The following is a 23,855-nucleotide window of genomic DNA, read 5'->3' on the forward strand; positions in this document are numbered from 1 at the left end:
CAACAGGAAATATCTTATTTAAAATAAAGCAGCTGAAATGTTTCCAATTGAAGATAAGTCAAATGTTCAAGCAGTTGAAGAGATAAAAACACAGAATGCAGTTTGTGTAAATACGGAAGACTTATTTGTCTACATCATCTTTCAGACTCATTAAACAGCCATAAGTGATTTAAATACAAATTAGGAAGCTGCACATCATGTTGCAGCCGACTCATGTAGGCTGAGCTCATCAGAAACTCCTTTTGTTCCTCTGTTTCCTTCCACCTTGCTTTCCCTGCAGATGCCAGCAGCACTGCTTTACCCCATTTACAGGGCTCTGTCGAAGCCATCACCTCTGCAAGGATCTCTGTTATTCTTGGTTGCTTTTTTACTGCTGATCCTGCTCCTTTTTTTCTCTGACCTTTGGACCTCAATATAACACAAGCATTCCTTTGCATGTGTTGAGGACTGCTATCTACCTTTTGATTTTCCTTTTTTCCCCCCTATAATTCCTTTTTGATCTTTGACATTTATAGCCTAAAATTTAAATAATGCAGAAAACAAGAGCATTGCAGAATACGTTGCAGAATTGGGAGATTTTATGCTGGAAAATACTTTGTTCCTGTCAGCTAGTTTTTAATCTATAAATAATTGGCTGGTTGGCGTATTGCATACTGCAGACTCTGTGTCTCTTACATGCCTCTAACAGGTTCTAGTTTTCAACCAGAATTGACAAGGCTATTCTGATATGCAGAACTTGACACAATTTTTGTAATTCCTTGAGTGCTTTGGTTATTAGGTAACAGCTGGTGAGTCATTGTCAAGTTGAGGGTACAGATCCTTCCTTTGCATAGGCCGGCGGTATGTTTGCCTTGTTTGTGAAATATTCCACTGCAAATATTAGGAAATGTAATGAATTTATGTATGTATTCTTTTTTTTAGGAGCAATGGATGAACTTCATAGCCTGGACCCAAGAAGACAAGAATTGTTAGAGGCAAGATTCACAGGAGTAGTAAGTGGCAGCACTGGGAGTACTGGAAGTTGCAGTGTTGGAGCTAAAGTAAGTCCTAAGAGCAGTCATTCAGATCTGCCATCTTTGAAATACTAATTTATCTCACAGCATCTCATTTTCATATTGTCAGTGTGACTTACTTGTAACAACATTGGATTGAAGGAGGCTCTCAGAAAAATTCTTTTTTGTCTGTTATTTTGCTTTGAGATAGCATTGTTTATCCTGAACCTTTCTGTGACGTGGTCATTGAATTGTTCTTAAAAACACTGAAGAATGAGCTCGTTTGTAGTTTTGCTGTAGTGCACATGTGATAAGAGATGAAAGATTTTCCCAGTATTTAGGTGGAGTTGTCCCTGCTGCAGATGACCATCTACTTATGGTTCCGTTTGAAATAGACACAGGGAGTCTGGTGGGACGTCTGTTTTTAAGATCAAACTTTTTTGAAGCTTAATACATATAGATAAACAAATTAATTCAACATTTCCAGACATTTATATAAATTTCACTTACTTTCATTGTAGATTTCCTGTTCTTTAGTATCTAAGCCAGGATGCAACACTTGAGGAAGAACCTTATGAACACTGAATAATTACCTTCCATATGTTGCATATTTCCCTTTGGTTAATACATCTGCAAAATAATTTTGTCTTTTGTTGTGTATTTTGTTCAAGTTACTAGCTTCAGCTTCCAAGACTGGTTTCTGCAATACTATTGCCTAGCTAGAAGTACTCCATTTTGTATTTGTGCATTTGAATGTTCTCCATCCAGTATAGTACTTAATAAATTGATATTAAAAAGGTGTAATACTAATTTTTAGGCACATTTCCCTCATGACTAAATTACTTCTGAATTCTGTTTCCTAAGTGTTTGCAGTGTCCTCATGTTTTAAGTGCTTCACACAAACTTGTAGTATTTTTAACTTCCTGTGCTGTATTTTAGTTACCAGTATAGATTACAGAAGAAAATACTTCCTGATAGCAGACATTGATAAAATTTCTAAAGACATGTCATGTATCAATGACTATGAACAAGAAAGTTCACAGACACAGAACTGAAATTAATACATAGTGATCTTGTGTCATATCTTAATTTGCTTTGGAGAGTGACATGAAGGTAACTGTCACAAAGCTGTAAAAAGGTGTAAAAAGTACTTGTTACTACTGCTTATACCAAGAAGTGATTTAAATAGTCAGGAGAAGAAATGAGGTTGAATTGACACAGTGACTGATACACTGTTTAATTTTCTTCTCAGTATAATTGCAAAATTGTATATTAGCCATATCTTATGCTTAAAACTAGAAAGAGACAAACACAATAATTCTAGCCCATCTTTGCTTTGTTCCTTGGGTTCTCTAATACTGCTTACTCCCCCTAATATCCATTGGTCTGCCTTCACTTTGAAGGCCAAAATGAGAAAACTTTGTGTACAAACCCAGATCTCCACAAAGCAGATTCTAATTTTCCTAAACTAGCAAGACAATACAGAGCTTGCAACTGCATTTAATGGATATTTTTTGAAATATTCTATGTCTATTATATTCTTCTAGTAATTAAATTCAAATGGACTCTTATTTATTGGGAATACTCTTTTGAAAGGCTTAGCCTTACCAGCTGTTTTGCTGAAAAGTTTTGGAATTTTTAGGGGAAAAAAGCCCAACGTGTTCAAGCTATTTCAGTAAGCAAGGTTGGAAATAGAAATGTAGATTACTGATATTATTGTTGTATCTGACTTGAATGATCAGATACTGACACAGGGCAAGGAGGAACTACATACAGACATTTCTATAATGGAGACTGCCCTGGGGGTGAAAACAGGCATGGAAACTTTGTGCGTTTAATTAACATTTCTCTGAAAATTTTAATTCAGAGATGATCTAGTTATTCAGACGTCACAGATGAGTATTGTCCTGCAAACTGATACAGGGCTGGAATTTAATGCTCAGGAGCAAAATGCCTTGGAACTAATTTTACTTCAAAATAGTTGTTCTGCTGTCTTATATAGAAGAGACCAGTCCATCAGTGTAAGAGTTTTGGTGGGGTTTTTTAATAAAAAGACACTCAGCTGATGATGACTTGTTAAAGTGTCCTCATGGCATGGCTGTGTTCAAAAGATCTCTGAATAAATCAGCCTTAGTAAATTTTTAAATAAATATTGTAATTTGGGACTATATCACTACTTTGGTTTGCTGTGGTTGTTGTTGTTTTTGTTTTCTTCTCTCACTAATGTAAATTTATTGTGTTGGGGGAAATAATTTGTTTTAATGATGTTGAATAATACTGTCAATAGGTTTTCATTTTCTTCAAGACAGACTAGACTATTGCAAAGATTATTTTTTAAATCTATTCTATGACAGAAAATTAAAATCTGTTTTAATTAGCATCTCTTTTTCTTGAAAAATTGAAAAATTCTAGAAGTTTCTTCAATGGTTTTGAATATGCTAGGGTTTTATTTGGCTTAAAAGCAATGGAAATTCAGAATTTACTGTCACCTGTCAAACTTCTTATCCACCTTTGAAGTCACAGGTGCTCTATTGTTAATAAATTTTTTCCATGAGAGCATGAAATGGCTGTTACTTGTTGTAACTGTGAGTGATAACAGTGGATTATGTTTTATAATTCTGTATACAATGTTAAGTATTCTGTTTGTCTTGGTAGGCCTCAACAAATAACGAGAGTTCAAATCACAGCTTTGGAAGCTTGGGATCTTTAAGTGATAAAGAGTCGGAGGTAAGTGTATGGGGCAGATTCATTATTACCTCAGAATTTTAATGCTAAGAGGTAATTTTTTTAAATTCTGCTTTGATGCCTTATTTTATCTAGAAGCTTTTAAAGTAAAACACAGATAGAAAATACAGATAGATAGTAAAGATAGATAGGAAAGAGCATAAATTACTGAAAGACACATCTCATGGAAGAGGAACTAGAAGAGGTCAGTTTCTTTAGATTTTTGGTCATGAAACTAGCTGCTTCTGCTTCTCTGTTATCTATGTAGTCATGGTCTGAGGATGCTTTTCAGCTTTTGGAGCTGAAAATGCTTACATAGTTTGCTGTCTTTTGTTTCATAAGTAATAAGTGTTTCATCAGCACAGGTAACTTCAACTGATCTTTGGATGAATCCTTGAAATTCCTCTAGAAACTAGTTTATTGTGTTTTCCTTTCAAATGCAGGTTTATGCCAAGGACAGACATCCTTAGTAGCCATCGTCTTTATTTGTAAAAGCTGCAGTTGTCACTGTATTTTCTTACCTAAATCCAGTTTGTAATCCAAAAAAAGGATTAATGCTTTTATTAGGTTTAAATGTGCAGAGCTTAGACTTCCCTTGAGTAGAATATTTTCCTCTTAGTGATGAGCATTGATACATTTCCACTAATATTACAGCTCTTAGAATTTACATATTTCAGGGTTGGTGAGTCCCTCTGACAGTTTTGCCTCTGTATGTCACAGTTTGTGTGGATAAGATGATAGCACAGCCTGGACTAGACCCTGTGTGTCATGCAGGAGAGATGGTTATTTGGAATGTTGGTGGTATTTTCACATGTCAGAGCTTTACTTTGAGGCCTAATTGTTCATTTGCTCAATCACTACTGGACTCTTTTTTTACTGGGCTGCCAGCAAGTGGATTTAATTGGTTCCCAAAGCTGAAACCTTATAAATAAAAGTTTTGTATATGTGATTTGTTTTTCTTGTTGAGAAAAAACTCTGCTGTATTTTCTTTTCCCCCCTTACCTTTCCCAGTTGGATTATGCATCCAACTGCACAGACTATTTTCTTAACCAGAAGATTCTGTCTGCCTGTTGTTTTTATTCATGGCTTTTCCTAGAAATACTCTGGGCAGTGATGCAGTTCTGATGTAGATGTGGGAATGGAAATGTGCTGCAGTAGCCTGAAGGTTATGATGCATTATTGCAATTTCTTGACAGAAAAACATGTCTATGAGTAGTTGAGCGATCTCAGAACACTTGACTATATATGTATAATAAGTTTTTGGTGTAGGAAAATGTTATTTTGCAGTTCTATACATGAGATACAGAAGCAAAGCTTTTCCAAAGCATGTGAGTTTTAAAATCTCTGCACAGTGTTTTAACCTCAAGCCATGCTTCTGGGTAAGGATAATATTTCATCTTTTAATTATTCTTAAACTTGTATTCTAAAATAGAAACCGACTTTTTTTTTTTTTTTAAATGTCCCTGCATAGAAGTCCAGTGTGCTCCACTTCACAGTGAAAGATGTCTTAACGACATTGAGTAGAGTAAAACATTTTTTGACTCTTTTTCAGAAGTCATTAGTTGTATTCACTTAAATTATAATTGTAATAGCAAGTATGTTAATAAATTTTTACAGTTCTTAAAATTACTTCTGGTTACTTATATGCTGAAATACCATAAAAAGTAAACTGTAGATCTCAGTATTGCAAACAGGTTGTGGAATTGTTTTGTTGTGTTGGTTTTTATTTTAGTAGAGTGACCTTGAAGGTTTCATAGTGATAGTAATGGTAGTGTGGAAATAAGAAGGCTTGCTCATTGGGGAAGCAGTGCCATCATTTGATATTGAAACAGCACTGTTTTATTACAATAGACCTCAGGAGGGAAAAAAGTAGATATGCAAATCTCAGAATCATTGAAATTAATTTCTAGCAAGAGTGTCAATTTCTGATCAAACCTTGATGAGGCATGCATGTCATTACTTTACTCTGTGCTTTCATCATTAAGTGGCACATTAAATCTATGAATGTGAAGGGAAGACTCAGGGGAAGCACAGTGTAGTTGAGGGGAAAACTAGGATCAAGACCAAGATGTATGAGGCTCTGCTAGTATGCCAAGCTCTGTTTGACTTTAATATAACTTTACAATCTAGCATTGGGTAACCTTAAAACTATTTTATCTTGCTTATGAAATAGTAAGATTTTAATCTAAATCTTGGCTATATGTAAATACTTCAGCAGCTACAGAAAGTAGTTTCAGTCTTCATTTATCAGGGAGATGCTCCCCAGCCCTATTAGTCTTCAGTTTCTTGTAATTCATATGACTCCATTCATTAGGAAGGATTTTGGAGTACATTTTCTAGTGGTTGATGTGTGCTGTACATTATCATGTGAATTTTGTGCTTAGAAAAGAGGAACATGACCTTGTTGAGTAACCTCATTAATAACCTCATTAGTGTGCTAGTACTTTCTAGTTTGGAAGGTTAAATTAAACACTGAAAGAAATCAGAAGAGCTTAAGGAAATAGACATTTATGAATTACTTGAGTTTTAAAACTATAAACCTCTTTAAATGGCTGGTTTTTAAATACAAGCCACAGCAGCTGGAAACTAGTTTTGGTAGGGAAAATTTTACGTGTTTTGTCATTAATTACCTTTTAAACTTTTTTTCCTTGATATGGTAGGTAAAAATGACTACATTAGAATGTAACTGCAAAATTAAAAGTTGGAAAACAAGAATAATGTGAAAATGCTTGGTGAAGTAGTTTCAATTTAGTTCATGGAAAGGTAGCCTAATGTTACCTATTTACCTGTCAATAATTCCAAATTATTAAAGTAAAATTTCTAAGCTATGCTTTCTGCTTTTAGAATCAATAGTCTTGGGTTAACTTTATTTTCAGGAGTCTGTGTTGTATCCTTTGCTAATGTATGATAGCCCTCTAAAGATGCAGTTGTTAGTTTGATGAGTTTATTTAAAATAAGATATATTTATTTTAAACTTCAATTACAATACAATATTTGTGGTTGTAAAACTTGGAAAGATATCTTTATGAAGCTGCACGCAGAGTCAAAACAGATAAATACATGGTGTAGGTAAGGAAGACCTTTCTTGTCCTGCTGGTTCTTTTATAGACTAACAATTTTCTAGGGATCACAAGTAGCTTAAAGTGGTTCTTGCCAAAATAAATACTGTTGGATATTTGTGGTAAATTCCTTTGGATTGAGCATATCCACATGAAGATTTTGGAATTGAAATGTCCTTGAAATTATTTTACTGATAGTTGAAGTTTGAATGCTGATTTAATTTGCTGTGTTAAGAAAGCATACTTGGAGCACCAAATGACAGCTACAATAAAATGATGCTATCATGAGAGAATGAAGCATCTTGTCACTGATGTCAAATTTAGCCTGAGCTATTAAGGACCTTTGGTTTACTGGTAAGCTAGTACTGATAAAATAGTTTTTGTAATGTCTCCTGTGCTTTCTCCAGTTATGTATGATGCACTGTGAAAAATAGATACACAGAGAGCTGCAATATGCTTAACAAGAGCAGTTTTTATTATTTAATTTAAATTGGGGAGGCTAACTGGTTTGAATCCTCAGATCAAAGAAGAGCAAATATAATTTAGAGATGCTTCTGATCACAGCCCTTTCTTGTTATCTGTGTTGTACTTTTTTCACTTGCTTTTCTTATTTTCCTTGAGATAAAAGTAATATGAGGAGGACAACGCTTTCTAAGTAGATAGATACTAACATTTTGAGCAATTTTTGATCTCTGTTTTTTCCTCTTTTTCTTTCATTTTAATTTTCAGCAGATTCTCGACATCTGTACAGTTTTTATTAGTCTGGAAATACCTTTTGCACTTATGAAAAAGTGTAATATTATTGGCTTCCTGTTGAAGCACTAGAACTTTGCGTTTATGCTGCAGCAATGTGTAGAAAACACCATCAAGAATTAAATTATTTCACTTAAATGTTAAGCTTTAAAACACCTGCACTAAAATACAGAGATCTTGATAAAATATAGACATAAATGAAACAAAAAATGGGTGTTCATAAACCCTGGAATGAATGAAAAGGAGTAATTGCTTAACAATTAATATGTGGAGCTGCCTTTTGGGAAATAATTTAAGAATTACTTCTCACTTTCTTAAATACCTCTTCTAGCTTGTACCTGGTTGACCAAAGATCATATTAGCCAGTTTAACTATAATCTGAAATTGCATCCCTGCTGAATTGTGAAATCATGTTTTATGGATGAGGATTTAAATTTATTTCACAATAATACAGCAATAATACAAATAAATAGAGCTTATGTTGCATCATGTTCTTTTTGTTGTTTGTAGACTCCAGAAAAGAAACAGTCAGAACCTTCCAGAGGGAGAAAAAGAAAAGCAGACACTCAGAGTGAAAGCAGCCAAGGTAAATTAAAATGTAAATTGACTAGGTAGGGATTGCAGGAAACACAGTTTGGACTATTAGCCTTAAAAATTCTGTGTTTTCGCTTAGGTAAGATGGGTGTTATGTTTTGGATGATAAATTATGTATTCTTCTCAGCCTCCCATTTGTCAGTGGAAGGGATGGGCAACCAAAACGTGAACTGGACTGGCAATTACCCAAAAGAATCACGAGCTGCTGTGTGTGTAACTTGCAGCTATGATACAACTCTGTAATCTTTTCAAGAATTACAGCAATTCTTCTCATGCAAAATACCTTGTGGTTAGAATTTATTTTCAGGAGATAAGGGGGAAATGGGATTACTGATTAGAATATCTGATGCTTGTTTCACAGGTACATATGAAAAATTGAATTTTATTCTTCCTTTTCTGTGGAAGCTTGTAATAGTCCGGAGGGGTGGGAAAATAATGATGAGACTGATTTCTAATTTAATATTTACAAAGTTTAGTTTTTGTCATTCCTCTCTTTAGTGTAACTTTTGGGCAAGGTGGAAATTTAACCTCAAGACAAAAATTCATCAGAAGGAGAGTGGAAGTATTTCTGATAACATCTGTATCAGCTTTATTTTTCATTCTAAAAGAGCTAAAAAATGTCACTTCAGATATAAAGCTATATCTTTATATATAAGGATACGTGTATGGGCTCCATGTCTGGAAGTCTTTATGATGCAACATGCTATTAGTAGAAGAGTCATGTTGTTTGATTAAAATTAATTTCTTCCTAAGTGTTACTTCGTAGAAGTAGTGTTCAAAGAACCTGAATTAAATTTCCTATTTTCATTGTTCTGGTAGCTTATCCTTCCTGTTACTAAAGAGTGTTGAAATTAGGGATTATAGAAATTTTTGGGACTTTTTAATATAGAAGACATTATTATAATGTCTGGTAATCACTGTTACTGTCAGCAGCAGTAAACTGAATAGTCTGCAGTGCAATAGTCTCAAGGAGCAGACCTAAGAGTGGTACAGTACAGTTGAAACACAGCAAAAAACTCCTATTGTATTGGAAAAAAGAAACAAGAAATCCATCTCTTGTATAGTGCATACCCAGGATATTGAATTTGTAATATGTAAATTAATCCATAAATGTTGAAGAAAAGGGTTGTTTAGAACACAGAAGTAATTGAAAAGTGGTATAAATCAGTGTAAATCTATTCATAATTGGCTGTGCCAAAATAATTTGACATATTTCTTCAGTGCAGAGTTCTGTAACATGGCATCAAATAGATTTTTCTCTGTTGCAAAGAGATGCAGTCTCTCATTTATCTGCATGAAAGCGAATTTGATGAAGTGATATATGGGAATTAAGCATGAGGACAGAAATCACTAGCAGAATTACAGGGTAGGTAAAGAATTGGCTGGAGGGAAGTAGCATCAATGCATGCACTGACTGGGTAACTACTGAAGAAGTTGGCTGTGTGTTGTTCTAGGTCTTGAAATTGTTTTATCTAAATTTTTTTGTTAAAAGTCTTGACACAAAAAGGACTGCCAAATGTTTCTGGTTTTTCTTGTGACTTAGTGACACAGCATTATGCAGCAGTGTCAGTACAGAGGTATATTGAACTAGAGAGTTCATCAGGACTGAAACAATAGAAAAGCTTGAAAACCTTTGCTAAAAAGTGGAAATTGAAATGATGGATCTCCTAATACATTGCAAAAATTTCCGTCTGTAATGTAAAAAGAACAATAGTCCATTTCCAAGATGTCTCCTAACAGGCTGTGTGACTTCTACAGGAGAAAAACCCTGTCTTAAGCTTTATTGGTCATCTTAGGGCCAAACAGAAGAAAACATTTGTGCATTGGATAAGGTATAGATGCAACCTCTAGAATGCCAGATATGGGTCAAGTCCTCCTGTTGAAGAAGTACAATTCATGTTAGTTCTCCTGAAGTCTCAATCTGTTTAAGATAAATTCTGATTTCATTCTCTGGTGTTTTATTTCCCTAGTTAACACTGTGAGTTACCCAATTCATAATCAGGTTAAAAGGACTGAAAATACTTGTCATTCTCTACACCCTCACTGTTACTGGCCCCTAGGGAAATCCTTGGGCAGAATATTTGGGCATGATAACTCACCTAGAGTATATAATGTTAGTATAGTTAGTTGGTTAGTTTGATATTTTTGAGAAAGTGCTTGAAAAAGGGAGGGACTTAGAGCTAAAGGTTTGATCTGTAGGATGAGAAATGAGTTTCCTGTTATCTAGAAGAGGGCTAGGGTTTCTGTAAAGTCTACTCTAAACAGGTTAAGGAATTGAAGATGATTTAATATCTGATTTCTCAATGAATGGAATATGAAAATCCCTTTCTTTTGGTAATCCCTTAATTTCCTATATAGGGACATCATGTATTACCACATCAAAGAAAACCAATTAACAAGTGGTAAGATTTTGCTAAAATTATTTTACAGGTAAAAATGTAAGACACCTCTACAAGTAATTTATTTAACCAATTCTAATGTATCACTGTATTTATTGCAGGAAAGAATATTGGGGGACGTGGTCACAAGATTAGTGACTATTTTGAGGTAAAAATTTTGTAAAATTTACTTTGGTTTTAGAATTTTATTTTAAAATATCCTTTTTGGTTTTTTTTGGATGCTACATTTTCGATTGTAATGGGCAGGCCTCTTGAGAGGTTACTTCTTTTTTTCTTTATGTAAGCTTCTGAGTATTAAACCTTGAAGTAGAGATGCAGTAGTCTCTTGATGGAGCCTGAACTGAAATACAAAACCCATTATCTTTCACACTGTTCTTTAAACTGCTGCACTAATAGAAGTAATACAATCTGATTGATGAATTCTGTGTACAGACGAGCTGTAAAATATACTGTGTACATTCAGTAGGTGTATAATGTGTTTTGAGAAGGTTGACTAATGGGAGGTCCATATGTGCCCTGCAGTACCAAGGTGGAAACGGCTCGAGCCCAGTGCGAGGTGTGCCTCCTGCAATCCGCTCTCCTCAGAACTCACATTCCGCTCCTTCTTCTGTAAGTCTGGGAACTTCATAACTGCTGGAGATGCTTTTACAGGATAAAAACAGCAAAATTGAAAATAGTCCGTATTCAAGGGGACAGTTTTCAAAGGAATGAATCCTGGGAAAGAGTTCACTCTTCCAACAGGAAAAAAAATCAAATTAAGTATTAAAACTAGATTTTTCTATTAACACTGGGTCATTTTTTCATAAATGTCTTTTTAAATACAAGGTAGTTATGTAAAATGTTGAATAAATGTTAAAATATTGTAATGACATCTATTCTTGGGCCTCATACAAGAAATAGGAGTTTTTTTGTTGCTTATAAGGAAACTTGGACCCATAGCCTGGGACTTCAAATGCTCAGTTTTTGATAAATTGTAGTTTTTTTCAATAATTGATACCTAATCTGCCTTTAAAATTCTTTGTTGGTCGTGCTAATTCATTTTTTTTCCTTCTCATAAGCACAATTTTAGTGCTCAGCATACCAACATGTTATTCTAAATGGCCAAACAAATTTTGTCAGTTACAGAAAAGATTTGTTTTCTCTGACGGTAGCCCTCAGCTTATATTCCACGTGCTTTCAACTTCAGGCACCCTCTTGGTCTTGCCAACAATATGGGGTGTAATACAGATTTTGGAATTTGGCTTGACTACGATCTCATTTACACAAACTGGGTTCATTAACAGGATTTGCGTTCTGATCTGCACCAGCTTCCCCTCTGCTTCTCCCATGAGAGCTAAACACTCCAAAAATAACTCATATTATTCTTGAGTTGTGAAAGCTCAGAATCAGAAAAGTAAGTCTTTGTAAGACTGGCATCACCTTATGTCAGTCTTGTATTGTCTTAAAGCTTTCAGTCTGTTTCCCAAAAGTGACAATCTCAGTTTTCTCAGAGAATATATTGCATCTGTCCTGAACTGCAAGTGGTATGTAACACCATACTGATAACTCTCAATGCAGTGCTCCAGGTAGTAGCTGGTGTAATAAAATACCTTGTTTCTTTGTTCTTTGAGATGTTCCTCAAGATTTGTACCAAGGCTATGCTCATAATTAAATATTACAGCTGTATCTAAAATACTTTGCTTTCATGCCTTTCAGGTTCGGCAGAATAGTCCTTCTCCTACTTCATTAGCTTTCGGGGACCACCCTCTTACACAACCAAAGCAGTTATCTATTAAAATTACTCAGGTAACTTTTTGAGTAGATCACTTTAGAATGCAGGGAAAAAAAAAAAAAAAAAAAAAAAAAAAAAAAAAAAAAAAAAAAGAGCTATGTTTATTTCTTTGTCTTTTAACTTCTTCTAAACTCTTCAAGACTTTCTGAAGCTTTGCTTTATAAAATTGCCAAAGCATTTTTCTGTTAAGTTCAGCAGCTCTGGTGAGATTTATATTCTGCACTTGCTCAGCTCCCAGCATTGCACTTTAATTGCATAGATGACCATGTGATTGGTAGGTTTTTGCTCAAGATTTTAGCTGTTGTGTGATTTTAGAAGTAGAGGCTGCTTTTTCAGGCAGTATTTGAATTGACAGCTGCCATTGTCATACTGCATTTAAAATCCAACGTTGAAGAAGAAAAATGAGATGGATGAGATGGCAATCAAAATGATCAACACACAATTCTGACATGACTTTTAAAAGCTGAAATTAACTGTTTCATTCTCTCTGCCATTTCTGACGTGGTCTGTTCTTTCACATTAATCAGAAGGTTGCTATTGACTGATACAGAGAAATTTATTAGTTGCCCTGTTTTGTATGTTTTTTTATGAACAGTGACTTCTCAGTTGGTGATGAAATCTTTTAATACTGTTAATGGTTTGTCCCAACTGTTCACAGTTGTCCTCAGGAAGAGGGAAAGTGATTTTGAATAAGAATCTTTCATGACACTTCCAAACATCTGAAAATAAGATTTGCTCTTCTTCTTGAATGTTTTAAAACAGTTTATTTCAGTTTATTTAGTTTATTTCTCTGCCTAACAAGCATAAGAAGAATAATGCTGTAGTTGTAAAAGGGAAGTATAAATATTTCAAAATGTTCTTTCTAGACTGATCTCACAATGCTGAAATTAGCTGCACTAGAAAGTAATAAAAATCAAGACTTGGAAAAGAAAGAAGGTCGTATAGATGACTTACTCAGGGTAAGTGTTGGACATGAGGTAAAGGTGTTAATGCAGATCAGACTGAATATGAGGACAATTTTTTAGATTTTTTAAAAATTACTTAAATAAAAAGATACAAGTTTTTTATTTTTGAAATTTTTTTCTTAAATCTAAGAAGTCTATATAATGAAATGTGTAGGATTGTTTTCAGCTTCTGTGCTAGCACTTGTTAATGATTAAATATGTTTATAGACTTCTGAAGGTGCAAAGAAACTCAATGCCATTTGCAGGCAGTTGATTAATTCCTTAAATTCATATTATAATTCACCTAAGAGGTGGTTTGGGGGTTTCTTTTGATTCTAATTGTGAATAGCCATTATCTGTGGCACAACTCTTGTCATTTTCAGAATGGAGGTGATTGTGACAGAAATAATTACAGGCAATGAATAACTACTTTAAATAAGAAAACTATACTATATTGTGCTCTTAGACCTGTTTTCAGGAAAAAAATCATAATGCTTGTGCTCTTGAAGGAAGCACTGGAGAAGGGATATACAGAAATGTGAAATATGGAACAAACCTGTATTCACAAGTTGTAGTCTGTTTAGTTTTTGTATGTGTACATACAATACATTAAAATATTTACCCATGCAGTCATGTACTATAAAATTGCATTTGTAGATTGTTTTAACACATGCTCAGTGGTATGGAGCAGACAACCCTAAACTATTTTGTTGATAAAAAAATTGTTTTAATCAAAATAATATTGTTGTGGGATTCTTAAGGTATTAAATATAATTGGAACACAGGGAATTTCTTAAACTTCCCACTCAGATCATTGAAACTTTTATCATTGTGAATTTTTTGCTTTCATTTAAATTTTTGCTTTCATTTAAAATGAAGATGTTAGGATTCACATGACTTAAGAAATCACATATAAAGATGTGATGATAAAATTTAAATTTCCAGTTTCAATGTAAGTGGAGCCCTCAGTGGAGAGCTGAACATGAGATTGGTACAGAGCTTTTGTATGTTCCCATTATGCTGAATGCTCTGTAGTAGAGAATGCAGGACAGTGTAAAGGAAATAAAAAAGAAGCAAGGCATCCTTCTATAGATACGGATTGATATGTGAAATGAAATTTTTATTTAGATAAATAGATGTGTTTATGCATGTATGTTCCTTACTATAGTCATGTAGAAGTAGATATATTTGTTTTCTGTGACAGCTGATTTAAAAAACTGTGTTTCAATATATCTCTTTATATTTTGTATATATTTATTAGGCTAATTGTGATCTTAGAAGACAAATAGATGAGCAACAAAAACTACTTGAAAAATACAAAGAAAGGTTAAACAAATGTATTTCAATGAGCAAGAAGCTTCTAATTGAAAAGGTAAGTTTACTGCTCCTAAAATCTTTGTGAGAAAAGCTGGGAGATTGCAGTAAAACTCCATTATGATTCCTTCATTTTCACTTCAGCTTTTTCACATTAGTCACTTGAGATTGAAACTTCATATCCTTGGTCTCTATCTGGCAGTATTTTTATAAACCTGAATAAGCTAAATAAAATGTTTAGCCTTTTCCAGATGGTGGAAAATGTACCTTTTTTAATTTAAAGATTTACCCATCGTAAGTAATCCAAAATAGCAAAGCATAGAAGTTATGAATTTAGTATATGGCATATTTTCTGGACAAATTTTATCCACTGTAAAAAGTGGATAAAAGAACTTCTGAACATAATCTCTTGTAAAGAAGAGATGGATAATATCTCCTTGTGAGGTAAGTGGCTAAGGTAATTTTTGATGTAAAAGGAAAAAAATGCCATGTTATCTCAGAATTAATAAAAAAAGGAAATGAAGATGACTGCCTTCATATTGCTATTAATGAAAGAATTTTTTTTTTAAATTTCATGCCAATTGTATTTAAACTAGTAGCAATTTATTAGAAGACAAGGATACCCCGTTTCTCTCCCTCTTCTTTAAAATAGCCTTATTTTTTAAAAAAAGCTAAAAAAGTGAATGGCAAATCATGTTATTAGAAATTAAGGTACAAAAAAGTTTAAGATAAACAGCGCCAATGCCTTCCCTGGTGCTAGCTGCTGGATCTTGCTGTCATACACAAGTGCACAGAGTGAGCCATTTGAGGATTCAGGAGAGTTTTCTCACTAGCATGTCATAAATAAATTATTGCAGATCTTTTTAAGTTCCAACATGAGGGGAATGCAGGGAAAAGATGCATCAGATCTGTTTGGTGTGACAGTAAGAGAATACCACAAGGGATGTTCCCCGTGAAAGGCCCTTCTTCAGTCTAGAAGTCTGTTTGTAAAAAAGATCCTTAATTCTAACAATTTCTCACTTTTTGTGTGTGTGATTTTGGGCCACAGACATTTCTTACGAAGCAAGCATTCGTAACAATTAAAGAGGTTTCCTTGCATCAGGTGTTCATAGTGCTCTTTCTTCTCTGAGGGAGATCAGGCAGACTCGGTTGTCTCATCCCAAGGATGTCTGTGGTAGCAGCTGCTGGTTCTAAGAAGGGCATCTGCTCCTGTTGCTGCAAGTAAATATCTGCTTGCAGTTAAGCCTGCCCACAGTGCATTGCCACACTGAGGAACCTGCCCCAAGTCACCTTAGAACAAGCAGTAACATAGATGCCCTGTCAAGGAAGTTTCCAGGCTTAAGTGTAGGAAGTGCTTTATGATTTCTGAGTTGGCTCATTTGTTGTAGTAGACATGCAGAGATAGAATCTTTATTATATCCTCTATGATGCTGACACTCTAAATAAAGTGGATTTTTAATGATGAAGAGCAGCAAACTTTATAGAAAAACTGAGCCAAACTCATGGGGGTTTTTTGGTGCATAAATTGTTCTCTAGTACTGGTTCTGGGAACTGCAGATGCTTGAGTTCTGTAGAAATTAGAATAAATGGGGTAAATACTACAACATATTTTTGTTTACTGTCCTCTTATCTCTGCCTTAAAAGGCTGTTGGAGGAAAAGCCCCCCTGAGTGTTTTATTGATTTTTTGAACACTTTAGTGTTACTAAATATGAAATTTTTTGTTGCTTTCTTAGAGCACACAGGAGAAGCTGGCAAGCAGAGAGAAGAGCATGCAAGACAGATTACGCCTGGGGCATTTTACAACAGTTCGTCATGGTGCTTCATTTACTGAACAGTGGACAGATGGCTTTGCATTTCAAAATCTTGTGAAGTTAGTCAATGCTATGTTCTTAAAATTCTCACTAATTGTTTCTTCCCTCCAGTGGACTTCTTAATTACTAATGTTCTAGGATTGAAGCAGCTTTTCATATGTTGTATTTTGCTTTGCCTTGTGAAGACTGAGAATAGAGTACAGAATCCATTAGTCAGCTGAGGGAACGCTAAGGTTGTGTGTCTTTAAAAAACAGTTTGGTTTCACTTCGTTTTAACTATCTTTAGAAAAGCATGAATGCAGTAAATAAGCAGCACGTAGTTATTCAACTCAGCTGATAGAACTTTAAAGGTAAACCAGGGATTTATCAGGAAGCTAACCATGTATCACTGGTGGTCACTGGGACAGATGAGGTCTGTGAAGTTCTCACTGATCACATAGGTGCTACCTGCACATCCCCATGGCAGCAGCTTTTTCCAGCATCCCGCTCCCTAGTGCTGTGAAGGAGCTGTGACAAACCTGCAGCCTCAGATAGGGTCTAGTGAAAGTGGATGTGGGAGAGCAACCACCTGGAAAAGAGCTGCCATAGCAGGTGTTTCAGCAGAGATGGGGGCCCACGCAAAGGGCTCTGCAAGACTCTCAGAGATGGTGGTGAAATAATTTTACAGGGCTTCCAAAGGAGTTCCTTGGTAATGAGTCTGATTTATTGGAGATACAGATAGATATATAAATAGAAGAATACATATATTTCAAAAAGTAATTCACCAGGATTTTAGTTTTTGAAGGGCAGTACTTAGTCTTAGCATTATGGGATTCTCTGGGGCACTGTTTTTCTAAACAGTCTTAAAAGCAGTCTGTAGATGTGTTTTGCATGAAAGCTGTAATCATTTGCCATACAACCGAACTGGTAATTTATTTGGGAATGGCCAGATCAAATTCAGTATTTGGCCTATAAAAATAAGGTAATCTCTATTGATGCTGTCAGGGGCTGGTTTTTATGGTATAAAATAAGGTATCCACCAGCTCAGATAATTTTTTATTTTTTTTCCCTAGTGCAGAAGTCATACCCAACACTTTCAAAAACAAAACAAAAAAAACCACCCCAAAACAACAATAAAAACCAAACAATTCCCCCTGAAACCACCATATATTTAAAAAGTAAATTGTGCCATTACTTCAGCAAAATTTTTCCACTTCATGAAGAACACTGGTGTTTGTTCTCTTAGGAAACATTTTCACATGTACAGTAAGTTTTTAAAAATTTCTAAATGCCTTATCAGTTAAAAAGATAGTTCTCGAAAAAATGTAAATTGATGAAACTTTAATAAAGCTTTTTTTGGGGTTTACAGGCAGCAAGAGTGGGTGAATCAACAAAGGGAAGACATTGAAAGGCAAAGAAAGCTCCTGGCCAAGCGAAAGCCTCCAACTACAAATAATTCTCAGGCACCATCTGCCAATTCTGAACCCAAGCAGAGGAAAAATAAAGCTGTGAATGGGGCAGAAAACGATCCCTTTGTTAGACCCAATTTACCACAGCTGTAAGTTTAACATTTCAATCAGTCTTTTACATAAATTCTCAGATATTGTCTGTGTACGTTCTATTCAGATAACAGCATAAAAAGACACTCAGTATATTCAGCAGCTATATTCTCACTAAGGACTTGCTGATGTTAGGGAAATTTGCACCACTGTCTATGAAGTTGTTGTACAATTGCACTGTCTATGAAGTTGTGGACAATTTATTTTTGGTAAAGTCACCAGAGAAGGGCCCATTTTGGGGACATGCAGTGTTCCCTATGTTATCCTGATCTAGAAATGTCCTTATCCTGGCTTCTTAGTCTTGTGATGTCACTGATACCAACTGAACTTTTCTTTATCCACGTTGGTTTAAGAGCTTCTCTTTTAGTTGGAGATTTTTTTCCGTATAACAGTATTTATTTGACAAAAAAAAAAAAGAACTTTTTTCAGCTTTTAGTATTTGAAGACATGTCTTAAAACAAATGGAAATAATATCTTTTCCCTTCTTCTGAATGCTGCATCCTGAGATCAACTGTCAGAAGTTACTGACCCCATTTCACATTGTAATTTTTTGTCATTGAAACATAAAAATTGGAAGTTATTAAAGTACTCTCTTTATTCTGGGGATATTTTTTTCCTGCAGCCAGAAATTGTATAATTCAAGGCACATGAAGATGTGTTCTTGACATTTAATTTGAATATTTTATGAAATTCCTGCTTCAAGATATTAGTTACTGCCCTTTATGCTAAGAGGCTGCAGCTGATAGTGTATCTGTTCCTAGTTTATTTTTAAGTAAAAAGTAAATAATTAGGCTTAAAAAGAGTTGCAAATTAATCTGTGTAACTTTACAGAAGTAAGCTACCTGTATTGAGCATGGTCACTTGTCACCTCTGACATGTGGAGGCAGTAATTTATACCTCTGGTGATGGAGTGTATATAAATTGCTCTGGTTAGATCTGCTAAATAAATACATTTGGACCATCCCTTTGAAGACAGCTGCATGTGTTTTGCATAATGCATCATTCTTAAAATTCACATTGTGAAGTTGTTTTACTGTGACAAAAATATCATGAAAATAGAGTAGTCAGGCCAGCAATGTAAGCAAATCTTGGTTAGCGTTACTCGTGTTTTGGTGGAGAGCTGAAGAGTCATTGCTCAATGTGACTCTTTAGTGTAATGCTTAGTGCCTGTGTTTCTTCTTAGAACATAATTAATACTATAGAATAGTACAGTAAATATTGGTGTTGTGTTAAAAATAATACTGTTGTGTGATTGAATGCAATCCCTCCTGTTATAAAAGTAACATTTAAGTAATAGAAAATAGCTGATAATTTACAGAAATTTTTATTTGCTAACTTTTGGCTGGTTATACTCCCCATATCTTACTCCCGTTTTGAGAGATGATAAAATATAAATTGGAGAAAAAATACAGACAACATGTTCTAATTTTTAAGTAGGACAAGATGAATTCCTGGTAATTCATTCCTGGTAATTGGAATATTTTCTGGTGTTACATGGTGTTAAATAATTTCCAATTTACTAAAAACCACAAATTTTAATTTCATCTGGCTTAACCAGTTACATGTTAAATGACACATGAAAATGCTTGCTTTTTATGACATCACCAGGAGAACAATCAGAATTGTCCTTTTGTATCTAATGGTAGCAAAAATGTAAGTAGTTATTAAATGAAAGCTGCATTTAAGTATCGTAGTTTGATTGTTATATAATCTAGATACGAGATTACTTGCTTATATTGTAAGCTTATAAATTTTGTTTCAGATCTTTGAGCAGATCTGTAATGCATCCTGAGATCACAGAGTCATTTAGGCACATTATGCTCTTAGGCCTTTACTCAAAAGGGGTTTTTTTTATTTAGGATTTGTTACAACTTTGTATTGTAGCATTATGTATTGACTCCTTTCTGCTTCTCAGTACAGAATTGTTTTGTGTTTCTTGGTAAAACATTAATTATGCACTTCCATTTTAGAGTAAATTTGTCGTGTTCTATGTGGTTCTCTCCTATTACATTGCTTATCACTGTTTCTGCATTACTTTGACAGTAATGATCTTAATTAGTATAGTCAAATTGAAAAGGCTCTCATTATATGAGGCATGAGGAAATGCAGAGCTGCTTGAGATTAATGAACTAAACCAGTAGTGAATTAGTACAACATATGTGCAAGTGATCAAGCAGGTTTATTTTAAATATACAAATGACATGCTAGGGATCGTTACCAACAGGTGTCTTTACCCACTGCATTGTTTGCTTTAAAAAGTATCTCCAGATTCTGGTATTGACAAGACAAAATGATCTATAGCTTTATAACAATCTATTGTTATTGAACAATTTCTTGAGTATTGAAGCTTTTCCTACAAACAGGTGTCAACTATTTTGAAACAGACTGAAGGTGTTGCCTGAGGCATTCTTAGTAAGGGCATTGTTTTAGTTTAGCTGAATATACTGAGGTCTCCGATAGGAATGCAAAAGCAGAATTTTTGCTCTGAAGTTATTGGTACAAAACTGGCCAGCTTGCCACTGTCTTGTGAGTGAATGGTGGCTTGGTGCTTCAAGTAACATGGAACACATGAGTCTAAACACTGTCCTGGTTTTCCATCATTCTTCCCCTTTTTGTGGCCTAAGCCAAAACTAAAAAGTAGTTTCCATTTTGAGATTTCTTTTTTCTACTGAGCAGAGTAATTTTATTAGTCTTATGTGAAAGGAATAAATTTAAATGTATTTAAAGAAAAAATAATTATTTGAATTGCCTGGAAGAAAGTCTCTTTGAAAACTCTCTTCCAAATTCTTTGGAAACGTGAGAGAGGATCCTGTAAGATTATAATGCAAGTCCCCACTTTTTGGAAGCAGCTCTTATTTCATGAGACAATTACCTCTAGGAGCAATGTTTTATTAGGTTTAGGTGGTAGAATCTTTCCTCTGCAGCTTCAGCCATTTCAGTTGTATTCACTTCCATGTCATCTCTTCAAGTGCTTCCCAGTTCCTCCATGGTATCCTGTACGTGTCCTTGTCCCTGCATGCAGTTTGGACTAGGAGAGCAGAGAGCTGGCAGCATTTGTTACTGTGGCTGAACAAATGCATCATTTAGCAGGAGCATTCTGTTCTGTATGGAACAAATAAAAATATTTTCAGGAACTTGTTCAGGCTGAAGTGCCAACAATGTGTCTGGGCTTGACTGGACAAGTAAAGACAGCTCCTTCCCTGAGGCAGTCTGTTTCTAAGGCAAACATGGAAACAATGGGTGAAATGATGTCATTAAAGGTTTTGACTTGGTTGAAGTTTGTTCGTCCTTATAGAAATTTTGGGAATTGGAGTGAGAATAAGCTTGGACCAAAAGAGAAGAGCTTCAGAAATTGTAGCCAGAAAGCTTGTATTGGATGCGTATATGGCTGTTTTGGAGCATGGCTGCGTTCTGCTGTGCTTATGCAGGATGATTTTCCAGCGGAGCAGAGATGAGAAGAGATGCTTGTAAATGTACCTGGCTTGATCATGGTGAAAACCAAGACACACATGGCTCTTTGGGTTTTTTGTCTTGTCTGTACTCATTAGTAAAAGAATTTCGATTGTAGGAGGTTTTGTCTGCACTTATGAGGAAAAAGCGGAAAGAAGACTGATTACATCTACGCTTGTATATTGTGTCAAAACCTGTGTAATTTGGTGGTGAAAACATAAGCCTCTGAAAGGCCTATTCTTTCTAATTAAAAAACAAAAGAAAAAAGTTTTAATTAGTGGTGATCAAGCCTTTCAGGCCAGGAAAGCTATCTGTACTTTCTTCCAGCAACAAGTAAGAGTGGTACATTGTGGCCCTATATGTCACAGGAGAATTACGCTACATACACAGAATACGTCCAGTACATTTTGGGGAATTCCAGGAATTTATTTGGCTGCAGACAGTTGAAAAAATTACAGCATTTATTGTACAGTAATTTTGTGCAGAAAAGATCATGGTCAGGACTAGGCTGTTCCCACATTAATTCATGCAACCTGTTCCCAGCTGCCCTTCTTCCCCAGTGCTCCTCAGATTAGCCCCAGGCCTGACTATCCATTAGCCCCAGGCCTGAGTAGCTTAAGATGGCAGCAGCCTTGTTTCTGGTTGATGTTCCTACCCTGTGCTCCTCAACCTTTCTCCCTCCATGTCTTATGACACTTGTGTGTCAGGTGATAGAGGAGCAATCCCTTCTGCAGGAAACTGTGGTGTCTGGTAGGTCTCTTGGATGATGCTCTTAGGAACCAGATCTAGTAGGTAGCATCCCTGCCCATGACAGAAGGGTTGGAACTAGATGATCTTTAACCCTTCCAAGCCAGACATTGTGTGATTCTGTAATTCTGTTTTCAAAAGGTGTCTCCAGTGTGGCACCAAAAGGTGTGGTGAGTGGATGCAAGTAGAAAGTTGTGGGCTGATGGGGAATAGTCTCTAGGCTGGTAGGACTGGATGTTTTCAGACTGTGCAGTGGTCTGGTGCCCTAACAGACACTTACTGGCTTACTGCTGTTTGTTGTGTGCTATTTTAATACAAAATACACTGTATTTTTAGATAAAAACTAATAAACTCCTAAAAAAAATGTGTTTCCGAGTATGAGAGAATAAAGTTTTGTTTTTCAGAAGTAAATGAGCAAAATCCAAAATGACTATATCTATGTACAGCTCTGTTTTATATGCCTTTCTCTGAAATGTGGTCAGTAATGACAGTTTTAGATTGCTGTGAAACATGCTGTGCTTCTAATAGAGTTAGATTTGTAAGGAAATAGAAAAACGAAAAACAATCGTTCATTGAATTATAGCAAAGAAACATGGAAAGAATGACTTTGAATCTTAATGTTTTCAATATGACGTCCAAGCTGTGCTCTGTGCTCAAGAGAGCTGTTTCAGGACATTTTGAAAGGCAATACTTGCTAGAGCTGTCTAGGCACTTTGTAAATCTATGTGGACACCTGAGGTTTTATAAAAATGACTGGATTTTCCATATTATGTTAGTTTTTAAGGGGATCTGTGGTTTTAGGGCTGTCACTGTTCACTGAAAGTTCTAGTAGGTCATGCCATAAACTTGGTATTTTGAGTGTGTTTTACTGGTGGTTCAGCTTTGTAAAGCCACCCAAAATACTCACTCTTCTTCCTGAGAAAGACAAACTTTACTATCTGTCTTTCTGGAAATGCACAACCTGTAATTTATACTGCAGACAAGAATCTGGAAACGACAATGTTCAACCTCGTAAACATTGGCATTGGTCTTTTTTAACTGAGAATTTAATCCACATTAGAGTAGATTGCTGTTTTAATAGTATTGAAAAAGTGTCAGGGATATTGTTGTAAGTCATCTAGCATTGTCTGGATTTCTTTGATAGTGCTAGTAAATGTATTACAGCAGGAATTGGAGCATTTGTTTCTTATATTTCTTGCTGTTGCTTGGACTGTACAAAGTCCAAGTGCATCGCCAGCTTTCATAGCTATGGACACAGCCCATTTCACATTCACCTTTAATGCCTCTTCTTGTAAGATGTAGCATATATTGTCTAAGCCTACAGCAATTCTGCTAGGAAAATAATATAAATGTTAGGTCCCAAAATCTGGTAGTAAGAGACCTTTTGCATTTCTTGGAGAGGCAGATTTTCTCCCATTGCCGTCAGAGTGTTTGGGTATGTCTAATGACTGTAATACAAGACTGCTCTGAATTCCAGTGAGAAAAAAGATGCATGGTAACTTTGTATGACATGTCTTAAAAGAAATGCTTGCTTCTCAGATTCTGACAGAATGTGATGATGGGTGCTTTTTTCGCCTGATCTGAGTGTTTTCTATATGTTAGAGACCCAGAAGGCTGATGAAATAACTACAGCCTTGTGAGGCTCTTTCCAATTTCTTGAAAATTTAGATGGTGTGGTCAAAAAAACCCTCAGTAATTTCACTGAGATTTGGTTCAATCAGTTTTCTGGTCAAATCAGAATATGGGCAGCAAAATTCA

General features: G+C 35.2%; 1 protein-coding gene across 3 annotated transcripts in view; it reads left to right on the forward strand.

The window, feature by feature from the left end:
* Positions 1-23,855, forward strand: part of TLK1 (tousled like kinase 1) — a gene marked incomplete at its 5' end in the record, with an annotated part of 67,774 nt that overhangs the window by 25,332 nt on the left and 18,587 nt on the right. For all 3 annotated transcript variants that reach the window (XM_083864716.1, XM_083864715.1, XM_083864717.1), the window contains 10 exons: positions 922-1,040; positions 3,648-3,719; positions 8,039-8,114; positions 10,623-10,669; positions 11,044-11,130; positions 12,217-12,306; positions 13,159-13,251; positions 14,498-14,608; positions 16,285-16,421; positions 17,711-17,899. In XM_083864716.1, coding sequence (XP_083720842.1) covers positions 927-1,040; positions 3,648-3,719; positions 8,039-8,114; positions 10,623-10,669; positions 11,044-11,130; positions 12,217-12,306; positions 13,159-13,251; positions 14,498-14,608; positions 16,285-16,421; positions 17,711-17,899 — 1,016 coding nt within the window. The remainder of the gene's footprint in view (positions 1-921; positions 1,041-3,647; positions 3,720-8,038; positions 8,115-10,622; positions 10,670-11,043; positions 11,131-12,216; positions 12,307-13,158; positions 13,252-14,497; positions 14,609-16,284; positions 16,422-17,710; positions 17,900-23,855) is intronic.

The sequence above is a fragment of the Zosterops lateralis genome (genome assembly GCF_965231275.1).
Source record: "Zosterops lateralis genome assembly, chromosome: 7".
NCBI lineage: Eukaryota > Metazoa > Chordata > Aves > Passeriformes > Zosteropidae > Zosterops > Zosterops lateralis.